The sequence below is a fragment of the Aythya marila genome, assembly GCF_965140915.1.
Source record: "Aythya marila genome assembly, chromosome: 18".
Classification (NCBI taxonomy): Eukaryota; Metazoa; Chordata; class Aves; order Anseriformes; family Anatidae; genus Aythya; species Aythya marila.
In genome coordinates, this window is record NC_139059.1 from 340,940 (window position 1) to 362,216 (window position 21,277).

General features: G+C 57.9%; 3 protein-coding genes across 3 annotated transcripts; all 3 read left to right on the top strand.

The window, feature by feature from the left end:
- The first annotated feature begins 1,909 nt into the window (after positions 1-1,909).
- On the top strand, positions 1,910-10,855 carry P4HB (prolyl 4-hydroxylase subunit beta). The gene is made up of 11 exons (XM_082774810.1): positions 1,910-2,142; positions 2,306-2,512; positions 3,278-3,411; positions 3,629-3,766; positions 6,450-6,554; positions 6,833-6,958; positions 7,350-7,550; positions 8,188-8,308; positions 8,529-8,710; positions 9,160-9,246; positions 9,786-10,855. The coding sequence occupies exons 1-11, from the start codon at positions 1,956-1,958 to the stop codon at positions 9,867-9,869; spliced, it is 1,572 nt and encodes a 523-aa protein (XP_082630936.1). The 5' UTR covers positions 1,910-1,955; the 3' UTR covers positions 9,870-10,855.
- A 2,053-nt stretch (positions 10,856-12,908) lies between these two features.
- Positions 12,909-15,020, top strand: PPP1R27 (protein phosphatase 1 regulatory subunit 27). Its single transcript, XM_082775241.1, has 3 exons — positions 12,909-13,427; positions 14,485-14,635; positions 14,749-15,020. The coding sequence occupies exons 1-3, from the start codon at positions 13,241-13,243 to the stop codon at positions 14,870-14,872; spliced, it is 462 nt and encodes a 153-aa protein (XP_082631367.1). The 5' UTR covers positions 12,909-13,240; the 3' UTR covers positions 14,873-15,020.
- Positions 15,021-15,285: 265 nt separating this feature from the next.
- On the top strand, positions 15,286-17,539 carry MCRIP1 (MAPK regulated corepressor interacting protein 1). Its single transcript, XM_082774890.1, has 5 exons — positions 15,286-15,391; positions 15,484-15,530; positions 15,616-15,734; positions 15,813-15,911; positions 16,040-17,539. Exons 2-5 carry the CDS (start codon positions 15,523-15,525, stop codon positions 16,102-16,104), a joined length of 291 nt encoding a protein of 96 aa, XP_082631016.1. The 5' UTR covers positions 15,286-15,391; positions 15,484-15,522; the 3' UTR covers positions 16,105-17,539.
- Positions 17,540-21,277: the final 3,738 nt, after the last annotated feature.

Genomic DNA, 21,277 nt, shown 5'->3' on the forward strand with positions numbered 1-21,277 from the left:
CCAGCAGGGAACAAGAGAGCAGAGGAAGCATCCTGTACACAGCCAGGCCAGGCAGTGCCCCACCTGTGCAACTTTGGTGTTTGTAGCCACAGCAGCAGAGGGATGTTTAAAGGGATTTGAAGAGAGAAGTGTACTGTTCATGGAATGCTGGAACACGGCTGTAAGGATGCCACATTCAATGGGGAAAGGCTCCCCACCAGCACCCAAAAGGACAAGAGGGCTGCAGCACGCCCGAGATGTCAGAGGGCCCCATCTGCCTCACCAGCACCGCTGAGCAAACACCAGCAGCTTGGCCCCACAGGTGGGCCCCACCGGCAGCACTGACGTGTGGCAGCGCAGCAGCTCCCTGCCTTGAACCCCACAAACTGCTGGCAGCAGCAAACACCACTCTGGCTGCTGGCAAACCCTGCCTCCGGCACCACCGGGTGAAGCTTTTCTGCCACGAGCTGCCTGAGCTCAGAGCCCAGCCCCTACACAAGGGAGCACCCCCCACCTCACCCTGCTTGCAGGTAGGAGCTGTTCGCTCAGGGCAGCGGCTCCCAAACACTCTTTTGTGTGGAACCAGCCCAGGCAGCCAAGTGTGAATGCAGGATCTTTTTGGCAGCAGCTGATTCCCCACCCTGGCTGCCCGACATGCCTGGGCCTGCAGCCCTGTGTGGCGTGCTCAAGGTGTTGGCTGCTGCTTTGCCAATGGCACCTTCGTCACCTAGAGTTAACCTGGATTCTTTCTGGGCCACAGCAAGGCGCCCAGCCCTGTTCCCAGCCAGAGCTCCCAGAAAGGCACCTGCTCGTGGTGCCTGTAGAGAGCCCAGGCGGTCAGGGAGCTGGGGAGCGCCGTGCTCCCAGCCCTGCTGGCCTTGGGCATTCGTGGCCCAGCCCTCGCGAGGGGAAGAACGGAGAGCAAAGAGCAGATCTCGCTGCTCCTTGGACTCGCTGATCCCCGCGGGTCCCTTCCAACTCAGCCGTTCTCTGACTCCCCAGCAGTTGCCATGCTGGCAGCTCGGCAGGGCGCGGCCGGGCAGCGGGGCCGGCTCCTGCACCGCCCTTATCAGCGGGCAGGGGGGTGCCGGCGGTGCCCTCGGCCACCCGCCCGCTGCCAACGCCGCAGCCAAAGGCCGGGCGCGCTCCCCGCGGGGGGGGGGGGGGGGGGCAGGGAGAGGCCCTCGTGCCCCGCTGGGGCCTGCGGCAGCCCGGAGCCCGCGGCGGCCCCGCACGAGGCGCGCAGGGCCCGGCACCCACCGGGCCCCGGGGCTCGAGGCCTCTGCTCCCCGCGCGGGGTCGCCCCGCCGGTGCCGCGGGCCCGAGCCGTGAGGAGGCCGCCGGGCGTCGGCGGCACCCGGGGGCCCCACTGCGCCTCGGCGGGCGGCCGGGAGGGGCCCGGCGGCTTCCTGGAGCCGGGACCGTCCCGCAGCGGACCCGGGGGTCCCGGCCCGGCCCCGGCCCCGCCGCCCGCCCCGGGCCTGGCGCCACGTGCCCGCAGGCCCCGCGGCGGCGGCGAGGCGCGCGGCGGCGGCAGCGCTTCCGCTTCCGGCCGGGTCAGAGGGCGGCGGCCGCGGCCCAGTCAGATCGCACCACGCGCGTCTGGCCGCGCGCAGGCGCAGTGCCGCCCGCCGGGGCCGCCCCACTGCCACGTCCGAGGACGGGCGGCCGCCGACTGGGCGCGGGCGGCCGCGCGAGACGGCGGCGCCGACCAATGGGCGCCGCCGCAGCGAGGAGAGGGACCAATGGCGGCCCGGCGGCGGCGCGGCCGGCCCGGCGGCCAACCCGCGGCGGCGGGCGGGGGGCGCGCCCGGCGCGCCGGCCAATGGGAGCCGCGCGGCCGGCCCCGAGCCAATGGCGGGCGGCGGCGGCGCCAGCGCGGCGCGGCCAATGGGGCGCGGCGGCGGCGGGGGGAGGCGGGTTTATAAGCGGAGGCGGCGCCGCGGCCGCCCCGTCCCGGCCCGTCCCGTCCCGCCATGGCCGCGCTGCCGCCCGCGATCGCGGCGCTGCTGCTGCTGCTCTGCCTCCACCCCGCGCTGCCCCGCGCCGAGCCGGGCCCCGGCGGGCAGGAGGCGGAGGAGGAGGAGGACGGCGTCCTGGTGCTGCGCGCAGCCTCCTTCGAGCGGGCGCTGGCGGCGCACCGGTACCTGCTCGTCGAGTTCTGTGAGCGGGGGACGGGCCGCGGGGGGCGTTGTGGACTGGGGAGGGGGGCGGGGGGCCGGGGGGCGGCGGTGGTGGTGGTGGGCCGGGGCCGGGGGCGGTGGCGTCGGGCCGGGGGCGCGGGGCCGGTCCCGTCCGGTCCGTGACGGCCCCGCCCCGCCCGCAGACGCGCCGTGGTGCGGGCACTGCAAGGCGCTGGCCCCCGAGTACGCGAAGGCGGCGGCGAAGTTGCGCGCGGAGGGCTCGGAGATCCGCCTGGCCAAGGTGGACGCCACCGAGGAGTCGGAGCTGGCGCAGCAGTTCGGTGTGCGCGGGTACCCCACCATCAAGTTCTTCCGCAACGGCGACCGGGCGGCCCCCCGCGAGTACACAGGTGAGCGCCGGGGGCAGAGGGCGGCGACGTGGCACCGGGCCCCGCGTGGCGCCGCTCCGGGGCCGGACAAGGTCCACGGCGAGCTCCTGGGAGCGCAGCATGCTGTGCCCGGCACGGCACGTGAGCGGGGCCACGCGTGCTGCGCCTGGGAGGGGGGTGGAGGGGGTGGGGGGTCCTCTAACAGCACCCAGCACGGGGAGTGGTGGGCGCAGGCAGAGCTGTCCTGCTGGAGGGAAGCAGAGCGCTCCCAGCCTGCGCTGTGCCTTGGCTTGACCTGGCTCAATCAGCGTGGCACCAAGAGGTGAAAAGTGCCTGAGCGGCTGGGTAAAGGGCCACACAGAAAGCTTGAGACAAAAGGGTAATCGAGAATTAGCACAGCAGAGATGAGCCATGTGAAGCCCCGTGGTTCAGGGCTCTGAGAATAACCTGCAGAGTGCTGAATCTTGAAAGGAAGCCACGGCACGTTTCCCTGAAACAGCAGCAGTATCTCAGCAGTTCTCTGTTGCTGATCAAAGTCTAAGAGCATGCTTGGGCTAGACCAGTTGTGAGAAGAGTGGATTCCTGAGAGCCCTTGCACAGTGACTTGACGATTATGGATGCACTTAATTATGCTAGGAGGGGAGAGAAGGAGTTGCGTAAACGATATCTCAGCTTTTCCCCAAGCTATCAGCCAGCTGCTGAGCAGTCTCTCTGAAGACTTAGGATTTTTGTATTCTTAGTTGGAGGATAAAAAGTGCATTGGTGTTCTCTATCTTTCTGGTGTAGCTGGCAGAGAAGCAGATGACATTGTCAGCTGGCTGAAGAAACGCACCGGCCCGGCTGCAACTACCCTGACAGATGTTGCTGCAGCAGAGACATTGGTGGACTCCAATGAAGTGGCTGTCATCGGCTTCTTTAAGGTAGAGTTGGTGCTTCCCTCTGCATGGCTCTTGTGTATGTTCAGCGCCTTTCCTGCTTCTGCCCCATGGGGATCCGACAGCTGGGGAAGGCTCCTCATAAGTTGTGAAACACTTGCTGTCCTGTCCTACTTGATCTTCAAGTTCTCTGGGTGGTAAGCCCTGGGATGTTTATGCTCTGGTTTGTGTCTCATGTGAAATGCTTTCCTTTATTCCCCAGGATTTGACATCAGAGGCTGCAAAGGAGTTTTTGTTGGCAGCAGAATCTGTGGATGACATTCCTTTTGGGATTTCCTCCAGTGACGATGTCTTTTCCAAGTACCAGCTTAGCAAAGACGGAGTGGTCCTCTTCAAGAAGGTACGGGGTGGTGCAAACGTTACCACCACAACTTGAGTCTTTTTCCTTGTCTTACCTTTTCTATAAGAACTAGATTTAAGAGGGTGCTCCCGGATGAAACTTCAGAAGATTCAGTGCTGTGTCTAATTTTCAAGCCTTTTCCAAGCCTCAGAGACTGGAGGAGGGGGGAAAAGCCGAGTCCATGGTCCTGTTTGGGGGCAATTGGAGCCAAGTCCCTTGGCAGGGAGCAGTAGGCTGGGGAGTGGCCTTTGGACGGCAGAGGGCGGCCTCAGCAGCTCCCTGGCTCTGTGTGGCCTCTGAGCTTTGTGTTCAGAACGTTTCTTCACTTTCACTTTCCTGTTTCTCGAGTTTCTGGCTGCAGTGCGGTGACGGTCAACACAATCTTTAAAATACTTATGGCTGTAACTAATGTTTTCTGTGTCCCTTCTTGAGTTTTAAAGGCCTTTAACAGAACGATAGCCAAGTTCTTGATGACTTGCCGTGATATTCTGTTAGATTGTGGCTTAACGAAGTTGCTTTAAATGCACCCATTACTGAGCTCTGCAGTCAGTTGATGGCTGCTTCCAGGAGTTCTGTCTCATTGCTGTGGGTTCTGCTGCACAGCGATTATAGCAAAGTTCCTAAGAGGATTTGCAGCTTCAGCTGACAAGGCTGGGGCTGTTGGATTATGTGTGAAGGGACATTGGTCATCTACAGAATCGGAAATAAACTTCCTGATGTCATCTTGTCTATTAAAAGCCAAGATGTGGGGATGTAATTTTAAGCTTGAGAAGACAAGTTGAGGTTCCTTAGATTGGGTTGTACTGCACAGATGGGTGCAGCAAGGTAGGATAGAGTGCAGCTGTGGGTTCCAACTGATGTGTAATCTAATCACAGTTGTCAATCTGGCCTAAGACAGGCTAAAGAACTTAATGAATTCCTACTTTATTCTTCTTCCAGCTGAAATAGCTTGTCTCATTTCACTATACATCTGAAATTGTAGTTAACTTTGTGGTGTGAAGTCAGAGGGTTCCTCAGATTAAAATGGTCAAGGGTGCAAGTAGACTATCGTAGGATCAGAGAATAGTTTGGGTTGGAAAGGACCTCAAAGAAAATCTAGTTTGAACCTCCTTGTCATGGACAGGGATGTCTTCCTCTAGACCAGGTTGCTCAAAGCCCCATCCGGCTGTTTTCTGGCTAACAAGTTTGAGATGATCTCCAGTTGATCTCACAACTGCAGAAGCTGGGGCTGGTGTAGGACAGCAGTATTTGGATTTGGCTGAATTACTACCTGTACCTTGCTGCTCCTGCAGGTACAGCTTTTGGTATGTGACTCCTGTGTATACTCTATTCATGGGTAATACCCGGCTGAAATAGCTACTTGTCGAAGGACATGAAAAGTTGAGAAAAATCCTTGCAAACACAAGTCCAAATAGAAATGTTCTGTTAAAACCATCTCTTCGGTAGCTGCAGGGAGTAGTAGCATCTGGCTCTGAGTTCAGAGCAACTGAGGATGTTGCCTTAAGTGGCTAGGATGCAGCCAGCACTAACAGGTGGTCACGCTGGGTTTACTCTGTTACCTGTGCTACCCATTTTTACATGCTTAGTTCTATGCAGTGCATTCCACGGTCTTAGGGGGCTAAGCAACCAAATGGAATTGTGAGGATTTGATCTGATGTACTATCTTCTGACACTGGTAGTCATTGTAATGTGCCATGAGAGTTCTAAAATGTCTCCAGTCTCCCACAGACCAAGGTGAAAATGAGCACCAGTGGTAACCAAATACAGCATAAGAACTGACTTGCCTTTTATTTTACCAGCAGTCCTGATTTTGGACTTTGGCTCAGAGTCCTGTGGTTAGCTGAGCTTAAATCAAGAGGGTTTGTTGGCCCTTGTGGCTCATCGTTCTTGCCTTATTCTTTGTGTGCCTTATCCATGCTTCCAAAGACCTTCAAACAACTGCTTTGAAGGCTTTAAGGACATGAGCATTACTCTGGAAAGTAACTTCATTGCCATGTTAAAATGTTTAGTGTTTTGCTCAGCTTTTCAGCTGTGACTTTTTTGCTTCCTCTAGTAGAAGGTTATCTGAGTCCACTATCTTGCTTCTGCCAGTAACTTGAGGGTTGCTGTGCCGTGGGACTGCTGTGTTGTTCTGCACATCCTCTCTTTAACCTTGATGTTCCTTTAAAGCTATTTCCATCTCCAGGCTGTTGGCTGGTTTCTGAGAATCCTGACCAGATGCAGGTGTTGGTCTGATATAAGAAGGGATTTGGCACCTACAGTGCAATGTGTTGAACGTGTGCTGTCTGCTGTAATGATAGAGGCTGAACCAACTGTGTAGAGCTCAGTAAGCTGCTACTTCCACAGCACGGTGAGGCTTTGCTGTCAGACTTCTTTCATAGCACTGGCCAGTTAACGTGTGTGTATCTACTCTGGTGCTGCAAACTCCTAAGCAGGAAGCTGTCCGTGTTGTGGAAGCTCCTCACTGGTCTACCTAATGCCTTTTACAGTGCCATGAGGTTGCTACAAAAAGTTCTTCTTGGTGACCTGTTTCACAAGTGTTTTCATGCTTCTGCAGAACATTAAGCTGTAAGCTGGATGTCTGGCTGGTTGTTAGGGAGTGACTTAAAACTGCTTGCCAGGAGGAAGAGAACCTTGATTCGCTCTCTATGTGAAAATGTGGTGACCATATTTCTCTTTGCAGTTTGATGAAGGCCGTAACAACTTTGAAGGAGATCTCACAAAAGATAACTTACTGAACTTCATCAAGTCTAATCAGTTGCCTCTGGTTATAGAGTTCACTGAACAGGTAGGTGCTCAGATATTTGAGGCCTTTCCGTAGCTACTGTATGAATGCAACAAAGTTTAAAATGTAGATTCAGCTCTTAGCTTGGAGCTGGAACTAGTTTGATATTATGGAGTGGTCAAATATTGCTTATGCTAGAGCTGAATCAAGTGAAGGAAGAACACAAGAGAAAGGAGGTATAAGCTTGCTGTTCAAAGCAGTCCTGCAGTATTCTGACTTCTGTGGTCTAATGAGAATAGCAGAGCAAAGTTTTATTTTCGGTTTTATTTTCTACTCCTCAGACTGCTCCTAAAATCTTCGGAGGAGAGATCAAGACTCATATTCTGCTGTTCTTACCAAAAAGTGTGTCTGACTATCAAGGGAAACTGGATAATTTCAAGAGTGCAGCTGGAAGCTTCAAAGGGAAGGTAAGATGGATGGCTGGGACTATGAATTATGTGACCACCTCCTGCAGAGCTGTAACGCTCTGCCTATACCCACTTAACAGCTGTGGAGGAAGACTTGAAGCTAGCACTTCCTCTGCCTCTCTTGGTAGTAGGCGTCTGAGTCACTGGCTTGTATAACCGATTAAGGAATAGTAGTTAACTTATGACTTTCCTTCTAGATTTGACTTAAACATTGATGCCAGGCTTGCACATGTGCTGCTTAAAGCATTGCAGCTTTAGCATGCGTGCTGTGACAGGGTGCCCTCCTAACAGGCTTGGCTGTTTAGCTCTTGTCTAGCTCTACGAGTGTCTGTATAAAGTATCTTTAGCCAAGAGATACCTGTCCTCATCATGTTATCTCTTTCCTCCGAAGATCCTGTTCATCTTCATAGACAGTGACCACAGTGACAATCAAAGGATTTTGGAGTTCTTTGGCCTAAAGAAAGAAGAATGTCCAGCTGTACGTCTGATCACCCTGGAGGAAGAAATGACCAAATACAAACCCGAATCAGATGACCTCACAGCAGACAAGATCAGAGAGTTCTGTAATAAATTCCTGGAGGGCAAGATCAAGGTAATAATGCTGCTAATGCTAAACCTACTGGCTGAGCAAGTGCTAAAAATGCTCTCTGTGAAGAGCTGTATGAAATGTGCAAATCACCCAACTGATGTACAGGATATCTAGCAGCCTTTGTGCTGAAAATAGTGTAAAACCATTGGGGCATGAAGACAGTAGGAAAGCAAGTTACATGCTGGTACCTGAGTACAATTGAGGTCTGCTCTTCCTGCTTCTTGGAGCTGTGCTGTTCTTTCTGCTAATGAGCCAAGGAAGGTACTAACTTGCATGGCACAGTTAAAAGAGCTCTTGGCTCTAATTTGGTGGAGGTAGTTACATGCATGTGACTCCAGCAGTGACTCTGTAGCTAAGCTCTGTCCTTAGAGAATAACATTGTGGGAAGGAAACAGTATTGCTGCCAGAGCTGAAACTGCATTTCTTCCCACACAAGAGCACCCATTTTCACACTTTGGGGTGGGGAGTAAACTTTATATTAGCAGAAGAGGAAGTGACTGATGTATCCGATTTGCTTGTAGTCTACGACTGGAGGCACTTGGGTATGGTTAACTCAGGCTTTCCAGCCTATGTCATTGATGGACATTCCAAGTAGCTGTACAGCAGATTGCGTGTGTCTGAATTTCACTTTCTATTCCAGCCCCATCTGATGAGCCAAGATCTTCCTGAAGACTGGGACAAACAGCCTGTCAAAGTTCTAGTTGGGAAGAATTTTGAAGAAGTTGCTTTTGATGAGAATAAGAACGTTTTCGTGGAGTTCTGTACGTATTTTTCAACAACAAATTCCAAGTAACTGGTATAAAAGGAATGCCAAAATACTTCATGACCAGGACTGGGGAGAAAGCATCTTACAGAGTCTAAGCCACAAAGGGAGCGCATCAGTTGAAAACAAATGTGAACTCTTGTCTGGCGTGGGGTCTAGGTGGTGTGTGGTGTTAAATTGTTGGGCTGTTGGTGCTAAATATGTTTGTTAATTAACAGATGCCCCCTGGTGTGGTCACTGTAAGCAGCTGGCTCCTATCTGGGACAAGCTGGGAGAGACCTACAGGGACCATGAGAACATTGTCATTGCCAAGATGGATTCAACAGCCAATGAAGTAGAAGCAGTGAAAATCCACAGCTTTCCCACACTCAAGTTCTTCCCTGCAGGCTCTGGCAGAAATGTAAGAAGGCAGCTGACACTCTTACAGATCAAATAATGAGGGAGCACTAGATATGTTGAAGTTGCCTATTTGAGTTCCTTTTTGGACAGGCTTGTGGGAGGGCTTTCCCTTCTGTAGGGATAGAACACATCAGGTCTACAGGACATCTGAGACCCTTTTGGGAGGGGGGCTGGGTTGTAGGAAACAGTTTGGGGATGGGAAGTGGGAGTGGGGAAAAGAGGAAGTATAGCAGAAGACAGTGTGCTCATCTGCAGGCTATTCTCTCCTCGCAGTGATCTCTGAAGTCTAGTGGCTGAGCTGTTTTCCTTCGTCTCATATGGGTGAAGGTGAATTTTTAAATTCCCTTTTGCTTGGCATGTTAACTGTTGCTCAGAAAGATAATTCTCCTTTCCAGGTGTGTGGTTCTGTAGGTGCATGTAACAGTTATCTTGATGTGTTTTCCTGTGTAGGTAATTGACTATAATGGGGAGAGGACGCTAGAAGGATTCAAAAAATTCTTGGAGAGTGGAGGACAGGATGGGGCAGCAGCTGATGATGTGAGTAATATAAATTAATACAGTACTCTAGCTCTGCAAAATGCAGAGTATGGGTTGCTTTGGGTGGAGTGACCAAATCCTAAGCCCTGAAGATCCTGGGTTATGTGGCAGGAAAAGGGTATTGGTGAGCAAAAGTGTCCACATCATAAAATGTGACCCGTCAATTCACTTGCAGCCTGGCTAGCCACTGGCCTGTTGTAATGGACTCCTTTTATTAAGAATACTTGAGGTGGGTGTGAAATAAATGCCTCTTGAGAGGCTAAAATACCAAGAGCATGGAAACTATTGGTACAATAACCTCTAAACTTAAACAGGCTGCCTCTGGTCATTGTGCAAACTGCTGGTGTCTGTAGGGCTTGTTCTTAAAGAGCTCTTGCTGCTTTTCAGAGGGTTCTAACATGTAACTTCCTAAACTGACTACTCCTGGTAGTCTCTGGATGTCTTGTTGACATGGCAGCAGCAAATATGTTAGAGAAACTGTTGTTTTTGGATCTGACTAATATGCCAGAAACAAGTAGTTATCTTTGTCTACTACACAGGATCTGGAGGATCTGGAGACAGATGAAGAAACAGACCTCGAGGAAGGTGATGATGAGCAGAAAATCCAAAAGGATGAGTTGTAAAGAAGACTGATCTACATCACCCAAAAATCAGACACTAAATTGGCTGCTGTTACGCAGCCCAGTGAGTCAGAAACCCATTAAGATTTAAAACAGAAGGTGAATGACTGGAAATCCAGGGATTGGCTTTTAAAGTAACACTTCACCCTCACTTCTCTTTACACTTGACTATCTTTTTCTTTCACTTTCGAAAAGGGATCTGTCACTAGGTAGCCAGCCCTGCCAGCTGGGTTCATTCTTTTTTTTATTGTGATGTACTTTTTTTGTACACAGCTTTTTGTTTCAAGTATTCTGTTCTTCTGGATAGAAGCAGGTTGTGAAGTGGTAGCATGAGTTTAATAGCCCAACATTTTGGAGCCTTGCCACTAATACCTTCCAAGAAAGCTTTTTCCCTTTATCTTTGAAAACTAAAGCCTGTAGCTGATTTTTACCACCTGGCAGGTTCCTTATTGGTCTCAGCTGTTCTTCCCTGGAGCCTTCATCTGTAAGGGAAGAAGGATTAGGCTGACTGCATCAGTCCCGGTTGGAAGGTGGTTATGAAGGTGCTTCTCTTCATGTAGGCCAGCTTTTCCCTGTACTTTAAGACATTTGGAGATGACTGTTTGAAACACCTGGAAGGGTGGAATACTATGTGCACTGGCTGTGGCAGGCTCTGAGGGTGGAGGTGATTGCTGGCTTACCAGCTTAGATGAGACCTAGCTGTGTTGCCATCCTTTTGATCAAATGCGAGACTATTTTGCAGTCACTTTACATGCATTATTTTGAATGGGTTGACCAGGCAGGTGGGGGGTGGGAGGGCCTGATTAAAAACACATCAAATGCAAAACAAACATGGGACTTAAAACATGGGACTTAAAATTACTGGGTTTGGGGGAGGAACTTGAACAAGGGAGTGCCTCAAAGGCCTGATCAGTGTCAGGCTTGCTCTTAGCATTCCGCTATAATAACATTGGAACTGCATTTGTTGGCCAAATAAAGTTGAGATTTTAATACTACTCTGTCTCCATCTATTGGGACCCGGAAGAAATATTTGGACCTGAGCTGGAAGAAGATCAGAGTTCCAGGCTGGTTCTCAAGTGATTCTTCCAAAGTGGTTTTAGAAAAGACCATCAGCTTTTCAAGCTCTTGCTAGATACTGTATTAAATGAGCTGTTGGAGGTACACAATTACCAGCTCTGCAAGCAGTAAGCATGCATTGGCGGGGCTGCTGAGTGTAAGCTGCTCTGCCTGCCAGCTGGCTTGGGGTGGTGGGACCTCATTGCTCCTGAGCAGTTAACCAAGGAATTTGCCTACAGGGGGACCTGGGACTGCCCCTAGTGCTGCTAGTCAGGCTCACATGATCCAGTGAGCCACGCTGCTATTTCCACACCAGTCACTTACTGCTGAAAATATTTTTGTAAGGAAATATGCTATAAATGTCACATGGGGAGGCCTAGTGAATCTGGAGGGCACCTCAGGAGGCTACCGGTGCCAATCACCTAATGTGGGTGCACTGGAATGGTAGAACACAAATGTGGCACAACACTGGGCTCTGACCTGCTGCAGTTACCTGGGAGCAAGGACCCTTCTTGGTCCTGTTCTGGTGTGCAGCAGTGCTGGGGCTGCTGATAAATGCTGTGACACCTGAAGAGGGCAGGGGCTCTCTGGCCTCCAAGGGCTGGCTGTCAGCAGCAGCTTTGAATAAGAAAGCTGCTTTGCATTTTGAGGGAGGAGAGAAAGAGAAGTGAGTACGAATTTCCATGGGAGTGCTCCTGCCTAGAAATCAGCTCAAAAAAGTCCATTTTGAGGAGTGACTAAAAGCGTAAACAAGACTGCCACTCTGTGGCGGTTCTCTTTTGTTTATAGTCTGAGACCTGCTCAGAGGAGGGGAGCTTTTCTCATGCACCACGGCTGCTCTTGGTGGAGCAGGGCTCCATGGGAGGCATCTTGTGTACACAACTCGTCGCTGCTGCGAGACAGCAGGCTGCAAGTGTTCTGTCTCGGCAGCAGCCAGTTCAGCCTTCTGTCGTGTGGTGCCTGAAGCAGGGCTGAGCAGACACAGCAAGATCCCTGTATTTGCCAGAAGATGGAGAGCTGCAGCAGGCAGTTCCCAGGTGTGAGATGGGCTGACCTGGTGGGAGCTTGGCACGGGGTCAAGCTGCAGCAGCGCAGTTGAATGCTCTGACTTAGCGTGGGACAGGGATTGCTCCTGGTGTGCTGCTGGGCAGGCCCCGTCAGTGAGAAACAATGCAATGTGCTTGTGTGTCTGAAATGGCCAAACTATGACAGGAAAAAGGATGGAGGAGCAGTTGTTGCTTGAACCCTTGGCTGTTGGGTGATCTGAAAGATTCCTCTGAGTAGATGGCCCATTTCAGGCCTTTGACTGCAGCAGCAGCTGGCAGCAGAGCTCTTCTCCTGAAACTGTCCTGTAGAAGCCCACCCTGACGCAGCAGCCAGTGCGAAGTCTGAAGCAGGACTGCGGCGTTGGGCACTGAGGACAGGCACTGTATTCTGGTTCTCCATCTGCGTCAGGAGCAGCAGCAGCAGCCCCAGCCTCACGAGGTCACCGGCAGTACTGCGGTGCTGCAGCGTGCTCCGTGCCTCGCTGCACTCGTCCTGCGGTCGTGTGGGGAAGCACAGCTCATGCTGCTCCCTTCCAGTCAGCTGGCGCACCGACAGGAAAGTGACGTGGCTCTGAATGCATTCGCACCACAGCGATGACATGTCTGTTAGGCTCGCTACTCAGTATGTGTGCGGCCAGCTCCCCTCGCCTGCTGAGTGGATTTGTGTTTTCTCCCTGGCATGCTCGTGGTGCTGTGAGGACATGCTGTGGGGCAGTTCTGTTTTCGGGGCCCTGGGCTGCTCTGAAGGCTAGCCATGCAATGGATTTGACCCCTTGGATGGGCACATCAACAGGTGGGCAGTAAGATGAGCCGTCATCCTCTGCCCAAAAGTGGGAGGCTACGGGCCTGGGCGGCTCGATTACAAAGTATCACGGCAAATAGCATGAGCTGCACCAACCCAAAATAGCCTGCGGGAGCCTATATAACGCCATGTGCCTGGGGAGCCCTCAGTCCTGGGCCCAGAGCCTGAGGGAGCTGCACGAGGCCAGCGCCGCCCCTGCACGCTGCGAGGGGCCCTGCGGCGAGGGACACGCACCCGCGACAGGCCCCAGGAGGGGACAGGCTCCAGCAGGGGACAGGCCCCAGGAGGGCTGGCAGCAGCGCCCAGCTCAGCGCCCACCACCCAACTGGTGAAACGGGACCACGAGGCAGAAGAGGAGAGCAGTGCTTCGAGGCCAGCGAGTGCTGAGCACTGACCCACCGGGCTGTCCTACAGCCCCCACATGCCTCTGCCCCCTTCTTCCTCGGCAGCGGCCTAAGGCTGCGCTCAGCATGAAGGACTATTTCCCCGTCTCGATGCCGCGGTACAGTCGGTATGCCCAGAGACTGAGAGCATCGCGCACCGTGCGCTTCCCCAATGACGTCGTCTTTCAGGACCACATCAGGCAGGGGGACCTGGAGCAGGTGGGCAGGTTCATCCGTGCCAGGAAGGTCGCTCTGGACACCATCTACCCTTCTGGTGAGTGCTGCTGGGGCTGGCAGTGGCACGGCTCAGTGGACTGCAAGGGAGACGAGAGAGCAGCGTGGCCAAAGCTCAGACGTGGGCTGCCCCGGGCAGGGCGGCAGGTTGAAATCAAGTTGTTTTCCCTCCCCAGTGAGGAGTACTACCCCCCACCATTGCCAGCAGGGCCCAAGTCCTGCTTCACTGCCCCAACGCCCCCCTTAACAGCACTGCAGGAAAGGGGGAGATTTGCCGTCAGGGTCCCTTCAAGGCACGACAGTGCACCTACACACCTACCCGGTGTGGCGTGGCGTAGGAAAGGAGCAGGCAAAAAGAGAACATGAGAGAGAACGCAGAGCTCTGGACTGGGCAGCAGGACTCGTATCTCCTGTCCTGATTTGGCAAAAGGAGTGCGGAGAAGCAAGGTTCTGCTTCTTGCTCCTGGCTCTGTCCGTTGCTCACAAACATCGTTCTCTCTCACGTGTGGGTCTGTGGACTTGCAGAATTAATTGTTTACGAAGGCGGCATTGTGTTATGTTTGTACCCAGCCTCACTAAAAATTGTTTACGGAATGCCTTGAACCATACAGGCTGGTTCAGAGCCCAGATTTGTCTCTTTCTCGTACTTGGCTTCAGCGTCTGCCGTCACATGGCCATGGAGGCACGGTCTCAAATGACCCAGGCTTCCTCCCATGTACGCTGATTGCTTCATCGCTTGCTCTGCAAGGGACTGCTGAAAGGCAAGCAGAGCAAGACCCTCGAGACACCCTCCTGCTGTGCCCGTGGGTGTCCTGGAAGGGACTCAGGTCGGGCTGTTGGCGGGGGGCTCTTCAGGAGCCTCGGGCACCGCGCTGCAGTCCCTCAGCCTGTGCTGCCTGACCCGGCAGGGGAGCCAGGCGCTGCACCTTGAACGCGGCATTTGGGCTGTGAAAGGGAAACAGAAACCTGCAGCAGCCCCTCTTGCTTCCTCGGTGTTTGTTTCTTTCCAAACTCATCTCCCCGCTAACGCCGCTTCGCTGGCACCCCCCTTCCCCGGGCCGCCGCCAACCGCGGGGCTGAGCGTCCGTCCCTCGCAGGCATGGCAGCGCTCCACGAGGCCGTGCTCACCGGGAACCTGGACTGCGTCAAGCTGCTGGTCAAGTACGGCGCCGACATCCACCAGAGGGACGAGAACGGCTGGACGCCCCTGCACATGGCCTGCAGCGACGGCTACGCCGACATAGCCCGGTGAGAGCCGGGGGCCGGGGCCCTGCCCGCACAGCCCCGCGGGGGGCGGGCGGCGGCGCTCGCTCAGGGGGCGGCGGGGGGCGCGCGGCCCGCGGCTGACGCTGTCCCCGCAGGTACCTCATGGCCCTGGGGGCCAGCCCCGAGGCCACCACGGACGCCGGGGAGAAGCCGTCGGACCTCATCGACCCCGAGTACCGCGAGCTGCTGCAGCTCTTCCAGGCCGCCACCGTGGGCTGAGGCGGCTCGCGGCCGGGCAGCGGGGCTGCGGCCGGCCGGGGCGGGGCGGGGCCCGGGCTGGGACCGGGCCGGGGCCGGGGCTGGGGGCCGGGGGCCGCTCGGTGCCGCCGCCCGGCCCCCCCCTTCCAATAAAGCGCTCTGCAAACAACGCTGCGCGCCACGGCTGGGGCGGGGCCTGGGGGGCGGGGCCAAGGAAAGGGGCGGGGCTACGGGGGGAGGAGGGGAGGGGCTCAGGGCAGGGACGGCGCCCATTGCGGTGGAGGGGCGGGGCTAAGGGCCGGGATGGGGCGGGGCTAAGGGCCGGGGCGGGGCTAGTAGCAACGGGAGGGGCGGGGCTAAGGCTAAGGGCGGGGCCAGCGCAGGGGCGGGGCCGGGCCGAGCGCGCGCCGGACCGGGGGCGGGGCGACGCGACGCGGTGTTGTGGGCGGGGCCCGGCCGGCGGCGGGGCGGGGCCGCGCCTGCGCGCTGCGGCGCTTCCGTGGCGGCCCGAGGGCGAGCGGAGGCGGGAGCCGGGCCCAGGTGAGGGGCGCGCGTTGCCATGGCGACGGGCGGCGGGCGGCCCGCGGCCTAGCCCCGGCCTGGCCTGGCCGCCCTCTCCTTTCTCCCCGCAGCCGCGCCGAGCCGAGCCGCGCCGCCGCACGGACGACGCCATGGCCAGGTGAGCTCCGCCCCGGGCCGGCCCCGGGCCCCGGGCCCCGCCGCGGCCCGGCCCGGCCCGGCTGAGCCCCGCGCTTGGCTTGCAGCTCCCCCGTGTCCCGCGTGGTGTACAACGGCAAGCGGAGCGGCGGGCCGCGCTCCCCCGGCGCCGGCGGCGAGCTGTTCACGCCGGCCCACGAGGAGAACGTGCGCTTCATCTACGAGGGTGAGCGGCGGGGCGGCGGCGCGGGGCCCTCCCGGCGGCCGTCGCCCCTGGCGAGCCGCCCCTCTCGTGTCCCCGCAGCCTGGCAGTGCGTGGAGCGCGACCTGCGCAGCCAGATGGGCGCCGAGCGCGGCCTGGTCGAGGAGTACGTGGAGAAGATGCCGAACCCCAGCCTGAAAGGTGAGCGCCGCGGCGCCCCCCGCCGGCTGCGGCCGGAGGCGGCGGCGGGGCCCGGCCGGGCCGGGGGGGGGGGGGCGGCTGCGCGGCCTCTGCCGCCCGAGTGTCTCCCTCCCCTCTCTCCCCGGCAGCGTTCAAGCCCGTCGACCTGAGCGATCTGAAGCGGAGGAACGCACAGGACGCGAAGAAGTCCTAAGGCGGGCCCTCGGCGCGGATTGGCTGTCTCCCAAGGTCCTCAAGCAGATTTAATTTGAGATTTTTGTGTTGATTTCCTCCTCTGGTTACTGTACTCTGCCTGTGGAGAGCCGGTCGGCCTCGGGGCTGGCTTCGATGCTACCTGAATTCCAAGATGCTTAGGGGCTTGCCGAAGGCATCCGGAGCCCCTTGTAAAAGATACCAGCCCCTAACCTGCAGCTTTCTCTGGCCTCCAGCTGTCCTCCTCCACCTCACGCTGGGCTCACAGGTCACTTATTCTCCTTCCATCTCTGTCCCTGGCGCGCTGCGTACTCAGGCTCGCTGGGGTCTGGCGTACGGCAGGGCAGAGCCGAGTAGCTGTGTTGTCAGTAGCGGCAGCGCCAGTTCTCTGCTCCCTTCTGCGTACCAAAGGCTCACAGCTGCTGGAGCAGGCCAAGGGGAGAATGAAGGAGACTTGGTGCTGACCTTGTGCCTCGAGACAGGTGGCCCCAGTTCAACACCAGGTAGTTCAGCACCTTCTGGCAGCTGGCTGCTGCTGCTTTGGCACACTTTGCCTGTTCCTGGCTCCCTGGTGGGAGGGCTTAATTTGTACCCGGGCTGCTAATGCCTGGGACTCATCAGTGCTGCCAAAGCTCTTGGGTCCATATCCGATGCCGGATTTTCCTTGTGCTTAGATTGGGCCAGGTCCCCGCGGTGCTGACGATGAAGCTACTCCTCTCTCCCTGCAGGTGGAGGGAGAGGAGGGCACCAGCACTGGCCCCAGCCCCAAGCATCCTGGAGGTGCTCGGAGGGGGAGCGCTGGGCTGCTCTCAGCTCCCCCCAGCCTCAGTGCGCTGGCAGCAACGCAGAAGGTGGTGGGAGGGGGCTGGGGGGGCTGGCGCTGACTTTGCGGAAAGAAGCTTATTTCCATCCTTGCCTGAGCGATGCCTCACTGTTCTAGCACTAACACGGCTTTCCAGACACGCACCCTTTGAAGAGACCTGGCCTCCACAGCTGGCAGAAGCGCTGCTGTGTGGCAGCTGTGGCGAGCAGGTCTGACTCGCTGCGGGCATTGGCTTCCCTGGCAAGGCTCAGGTTCCTTCTGCCTAACCACCTCTGCGCAAGGGAGAGTGACTGCACCCTCAGCCGTGCGGGCAGAGAGCTGCGTGGCCGCGGGGCTGCTCGCTGTCCCTGGGACACGCGGGGAGCTGTGGGAGCCGCCTGCTGCCTGCCTGAGCTCAGAGAGCTGGTGGGGAGGGGGCTGCTGGGGCTCTGCCCAGCACGAGTGGGCTTCGTGGCGGATGCAGGGTGCAGGGGAGTTGTGGTTGCTGTTAACTTTCCTTTGTTGTCATTGAGCTATACTGTTCCCTTTTTTTTTCTTTTTTTTTTTTTTTCTTTTTTTTTTCTGTTGTCTGTCACTTGAGGAGTGTTGTAAATAAAAGCTTGTGTCCTTTTGAGTCTGCCTCTGCGTGGCTCTGCCTGCTCCTGTCGTTGCACACCGCAGCATCCGTCAGCTCGGGGCCGTGGCTGCCAGACACGCTGCTGCCTGCTGCCCTCCGGGGGCTTCTGTCGGGGCGGTGGCACCCGGCACGGCCCCTGGGTGCCCCTGGCAGTGCCGGCGCCTGGTGCTGGGGAGAGGCCTCAGCCACGTCGCTGCTGTGGGTGCTGGACCTGGTGCACGGGGCCGTGTCCTGCCGAGCCCTTGCTGCTCTGCCCGCCTGTGCCTGCAGCCTGTCTGGTGTAGTGCCCTTGTTCTTCCCTTTTTTAGAGTTCAGAACTTTTCCTGTTTTGTCACTCAAACCCTGCGCTTCCCGTTTTAGACTTGAGTGCTGACAGTAAGCGTCAGCGTTTTCCATGCCCCTTCAGACAAGTCCTGAGGACAAGTAAGGTGGAGAACAGAAACCACCTCTTTTATTTATTTATTTTCCAGAAGGGGTCTTGCTCCCGCACTTGCTTGGGGCTCTTAATTTCACTGCGAGCTGGTAGCACAATGCCCTTGGGCTCTGGCAGCCCTCCTGTGAGCCAGCATCCTAGAAGCTGCTGCTAGACCAAAGATTTAAATGTTGAGACTATTAATACACTCGTATCCTTTTCCCTCCCCTGCTTTAATGGCATTTAACCTATACTTAGCATTGCTAGAATTTCTCCTCAAGTGCACCTCCGTGCTGCGTAGTGACCCTGTTTACCTCCCATCTCCAAAACATCGCCGAGGAGGGCGCGTGCCAGCTGTGTTGGCCGCGTGGTGCCCGGGCCCTGCTCCACCCCAGGCCCTGCAGGAGGTGCCCTCTGCTGGGAGCGGCAGCAAAGGATTTAGGGTCACTGCCACCACAGCCCGTCTCCCTTGGCCTTTCCCTGGAGCTTCTCAGGGCTGTTTGCGAGCAGCAGCACTTCCAGCGCTTCTCGGGCTTGTGTGATGTGCCAGAGGCTGCAGCCCCGTGTCCCAGGAGCACGGCAGCCAAGCGGGGTTGCCCTGGCTCTGGGGGCCCCAAATATGCACAGAGCTGCCTTGTCCCCCGCACTGTGCGCATTGTCCTGCATTGTCCTGCCTCGAGTGCCTGCAGGGGAGGCGAGGGGCTCTGCTGGTGGTCTGCTGGGTGCTGCGGGCTGACTGGTGTGCGCTGGGCAGAGGGAGGGAGGCAGGGAGCGGAGCGCCTGCGCTGGCTCTGGGCTTCCCTGCTCGGCTGACCCCTGCCTGCAGCACGAGGCTGGGCTGTGGCTGTGCCCCCGTTCCACCGTCATGGAGCTGAGAGAGCCCGAGGCAAGGCACAGGGGTCTGTGGGGAGCGTGCGTGCCGGCGGGTGGGTCTGCCCCATGCCTGCATGTGGGCCCCCGCTGCCAGAGGTGTGCGGAGACCCTGGGCAGCAGCGAGCAGAGACCGCGGGCAGCAGCGTGCTGCCATCATCCCCACGGCCACGGGGAGCTGCTGCCCGCTGCCGCGTGGGGCTCTGTCAGCCCAGCCCGACGGCCTCTGCCTTGTTTTTCTCTTGGCTCGGGCGCTGTGGAGCTGGAGGCGAGGCGGTCACTCAGGCAGGCTCTAATGAAATGTCATACAAAAATGATTTTATAAACAGGCGATTTTTATAAAGACTAATAACAAACCACGGGGTGACCGCGGTGAAGCAGCAGAAAGGAAGTGTGAAGTTCAGGCTCGGGGGGAGCCCCTGCGAAGGGGGGAGGCCGGAGGCAGCGAGATCAGGCTGTTTACCTATAAAAACCGGACCTGGCCACGGTTTATTTTCGCCGTGACTCGGATGCGGTTTTTATCATTAGATTAAGTTGTGGGAGGAGGAGAGGTATGTGTTGTATCATTGAATTAAGTAGTGGAAAGAGAGAATGGTAACGGGCAGAATCTACTTAGAAGACCAATTTGTGGTCTCCAATTACCTTGATGAAGCAGGAGTATTGCTGCGGGCGGGCGGCGGCCAAGCGCCGCGGCCTCGCGGGCACCGGGGGGCTGCCCGCCGTGACCCGGGGAGGAGGGCGCCCCGCGGGTACCGCTCCCGGGTTGCCGTTTCTCCCCCGTCTTCTGTCTCTGCTGCTCGCTCCTCTCCGTAGCAGAGGCGCTCAGCCCCGCTCAGACAGCCGGCGCTCCCCGGGGTGCCGGGGCCGTGTCTCAGGGCTCGCCCAGCGCTGGTGCCGCGGTGGCGGCTGCCGGGGCGCCCGTGGGTGGGCGAGCGGCGCGGGGCCGGCACAGAACGTCCCCGTCCAGTGCTGCCATGGGAACCCGCGGGCGCCAGCGGCCGCATCGCTGCGCTGCTCTGCCCACAAATGTCAGCATGTCAGCCCCATCGGGCTGGGGGCTGCGGGTACCGGGTGGGGGCTGCGAGTACCAGACCCGGCGGAGTGGTGGGCGAGTGGGTGCGTGTGGGTGTGTGGGTGAGCATGTGTGTGAGCGTGGCTGTGAGTGTGTGCAGCATGGATGTGTTCAGGTGTGTGTGTGTGTCTGTGTCTGTACTCTGTGTGTGTATCTGTGCCTCTGTGTGTGCGTGTGAGCGCTGTGGGGGGTGCGTGTGTGGGGTGTGAGTGTCAGGACCCTGTGTGCACACAGGCAGCACTGCTGGCCCCCCAGCTCTGGGGACAGGGGGTGCTGCTGGGTGCTCGCGTTGCCACAGGGCGCCCATGGGCTGGGGGTGCTGGGGGAGCCGCAGCCACGGTGCAGCCACCGCACGGTGCCAGCGGAATCCTGCCGGTGGGGGGTGCCGGGGTCCCCGAGTCCCCAGTGCCGTGGGGCCAGCCTGGCCCCATCGGGGCGTCGTGGTGCCGCGAGGGGATGGCGGGGGGGACAGGGGGGAGTTGCCATGGCAATGCTGGAGCAACAGGCACTGAGCCCGGCGCCGCGTGATGACCATATTTACCTTCCCAGAAACCGCCTCGTGCTCCAGCAATTTGCTTCAATTAGGCTTGTTACCGCGTCAGGAGGCCGCGGTGGCGGCCACAGCCAAGGGGGCGAGCAGCTTGTGTCTGCTTAGGGGCTGCCCTGGCTGGCGTGGGACCACAGCTCTGGGTAGGGTTCATCCCCATCCTCACCCCCATCCCCGTCCTTGTCCCCATCCCCACGCGGCCCCATGGCACCACTCCCCCATGGGCACTGCTGCCCTGGCGCTGTGGTCGCGCAGCCCCGGCCACCCCGTCCATCACAGCTCGGGCCCCACGGCCCCCACTTGGCGCTGGAGTGGCCACACGGTGGGCAAGCAGAGCACGCCCAGCTGGGGCAGGCGGCAACTTGTGAAGTAAACAGAGGAAAATTACTGCGTGCCCGGCACGCCGCTGCTGCCAGGAGCCAAGCACCACGCAGCCGGGGCCCATGCCGTGGGCAGGCCCTCACCACTGTGCGCCAGGCCCCTGCCCTCACTGTGCCCAGGGCTCGCTCCCGGCAGGCTCAGGCAGGGCTGGGGCCAGGGCTGCGTGGGGGGATGCTCGGCTGGGGGGTCTGTGGGCTGCGTGGGGCTGAGGCTGGCTGCTGGGGCACGGCACCGAGTGTCGCCTCCTCGGCACGCCCCACGTGCTGGGTGTGTGTGGGTCCTGCAGCGTGCCTGGGGCTCGCGGGGCCATGGAGGTGTCTGAAGCCAGCTGCCCGTCCCAGTGCCCCCCATCAGCAGGGTGCACCCCCGGCGTGGGGCCGTGACTGCGGCTAATCCCCGCACAAAGCGGTTGTGGTTCCTAAAGCCGCGGCATCCGGGCTTAGCGCTCATGTG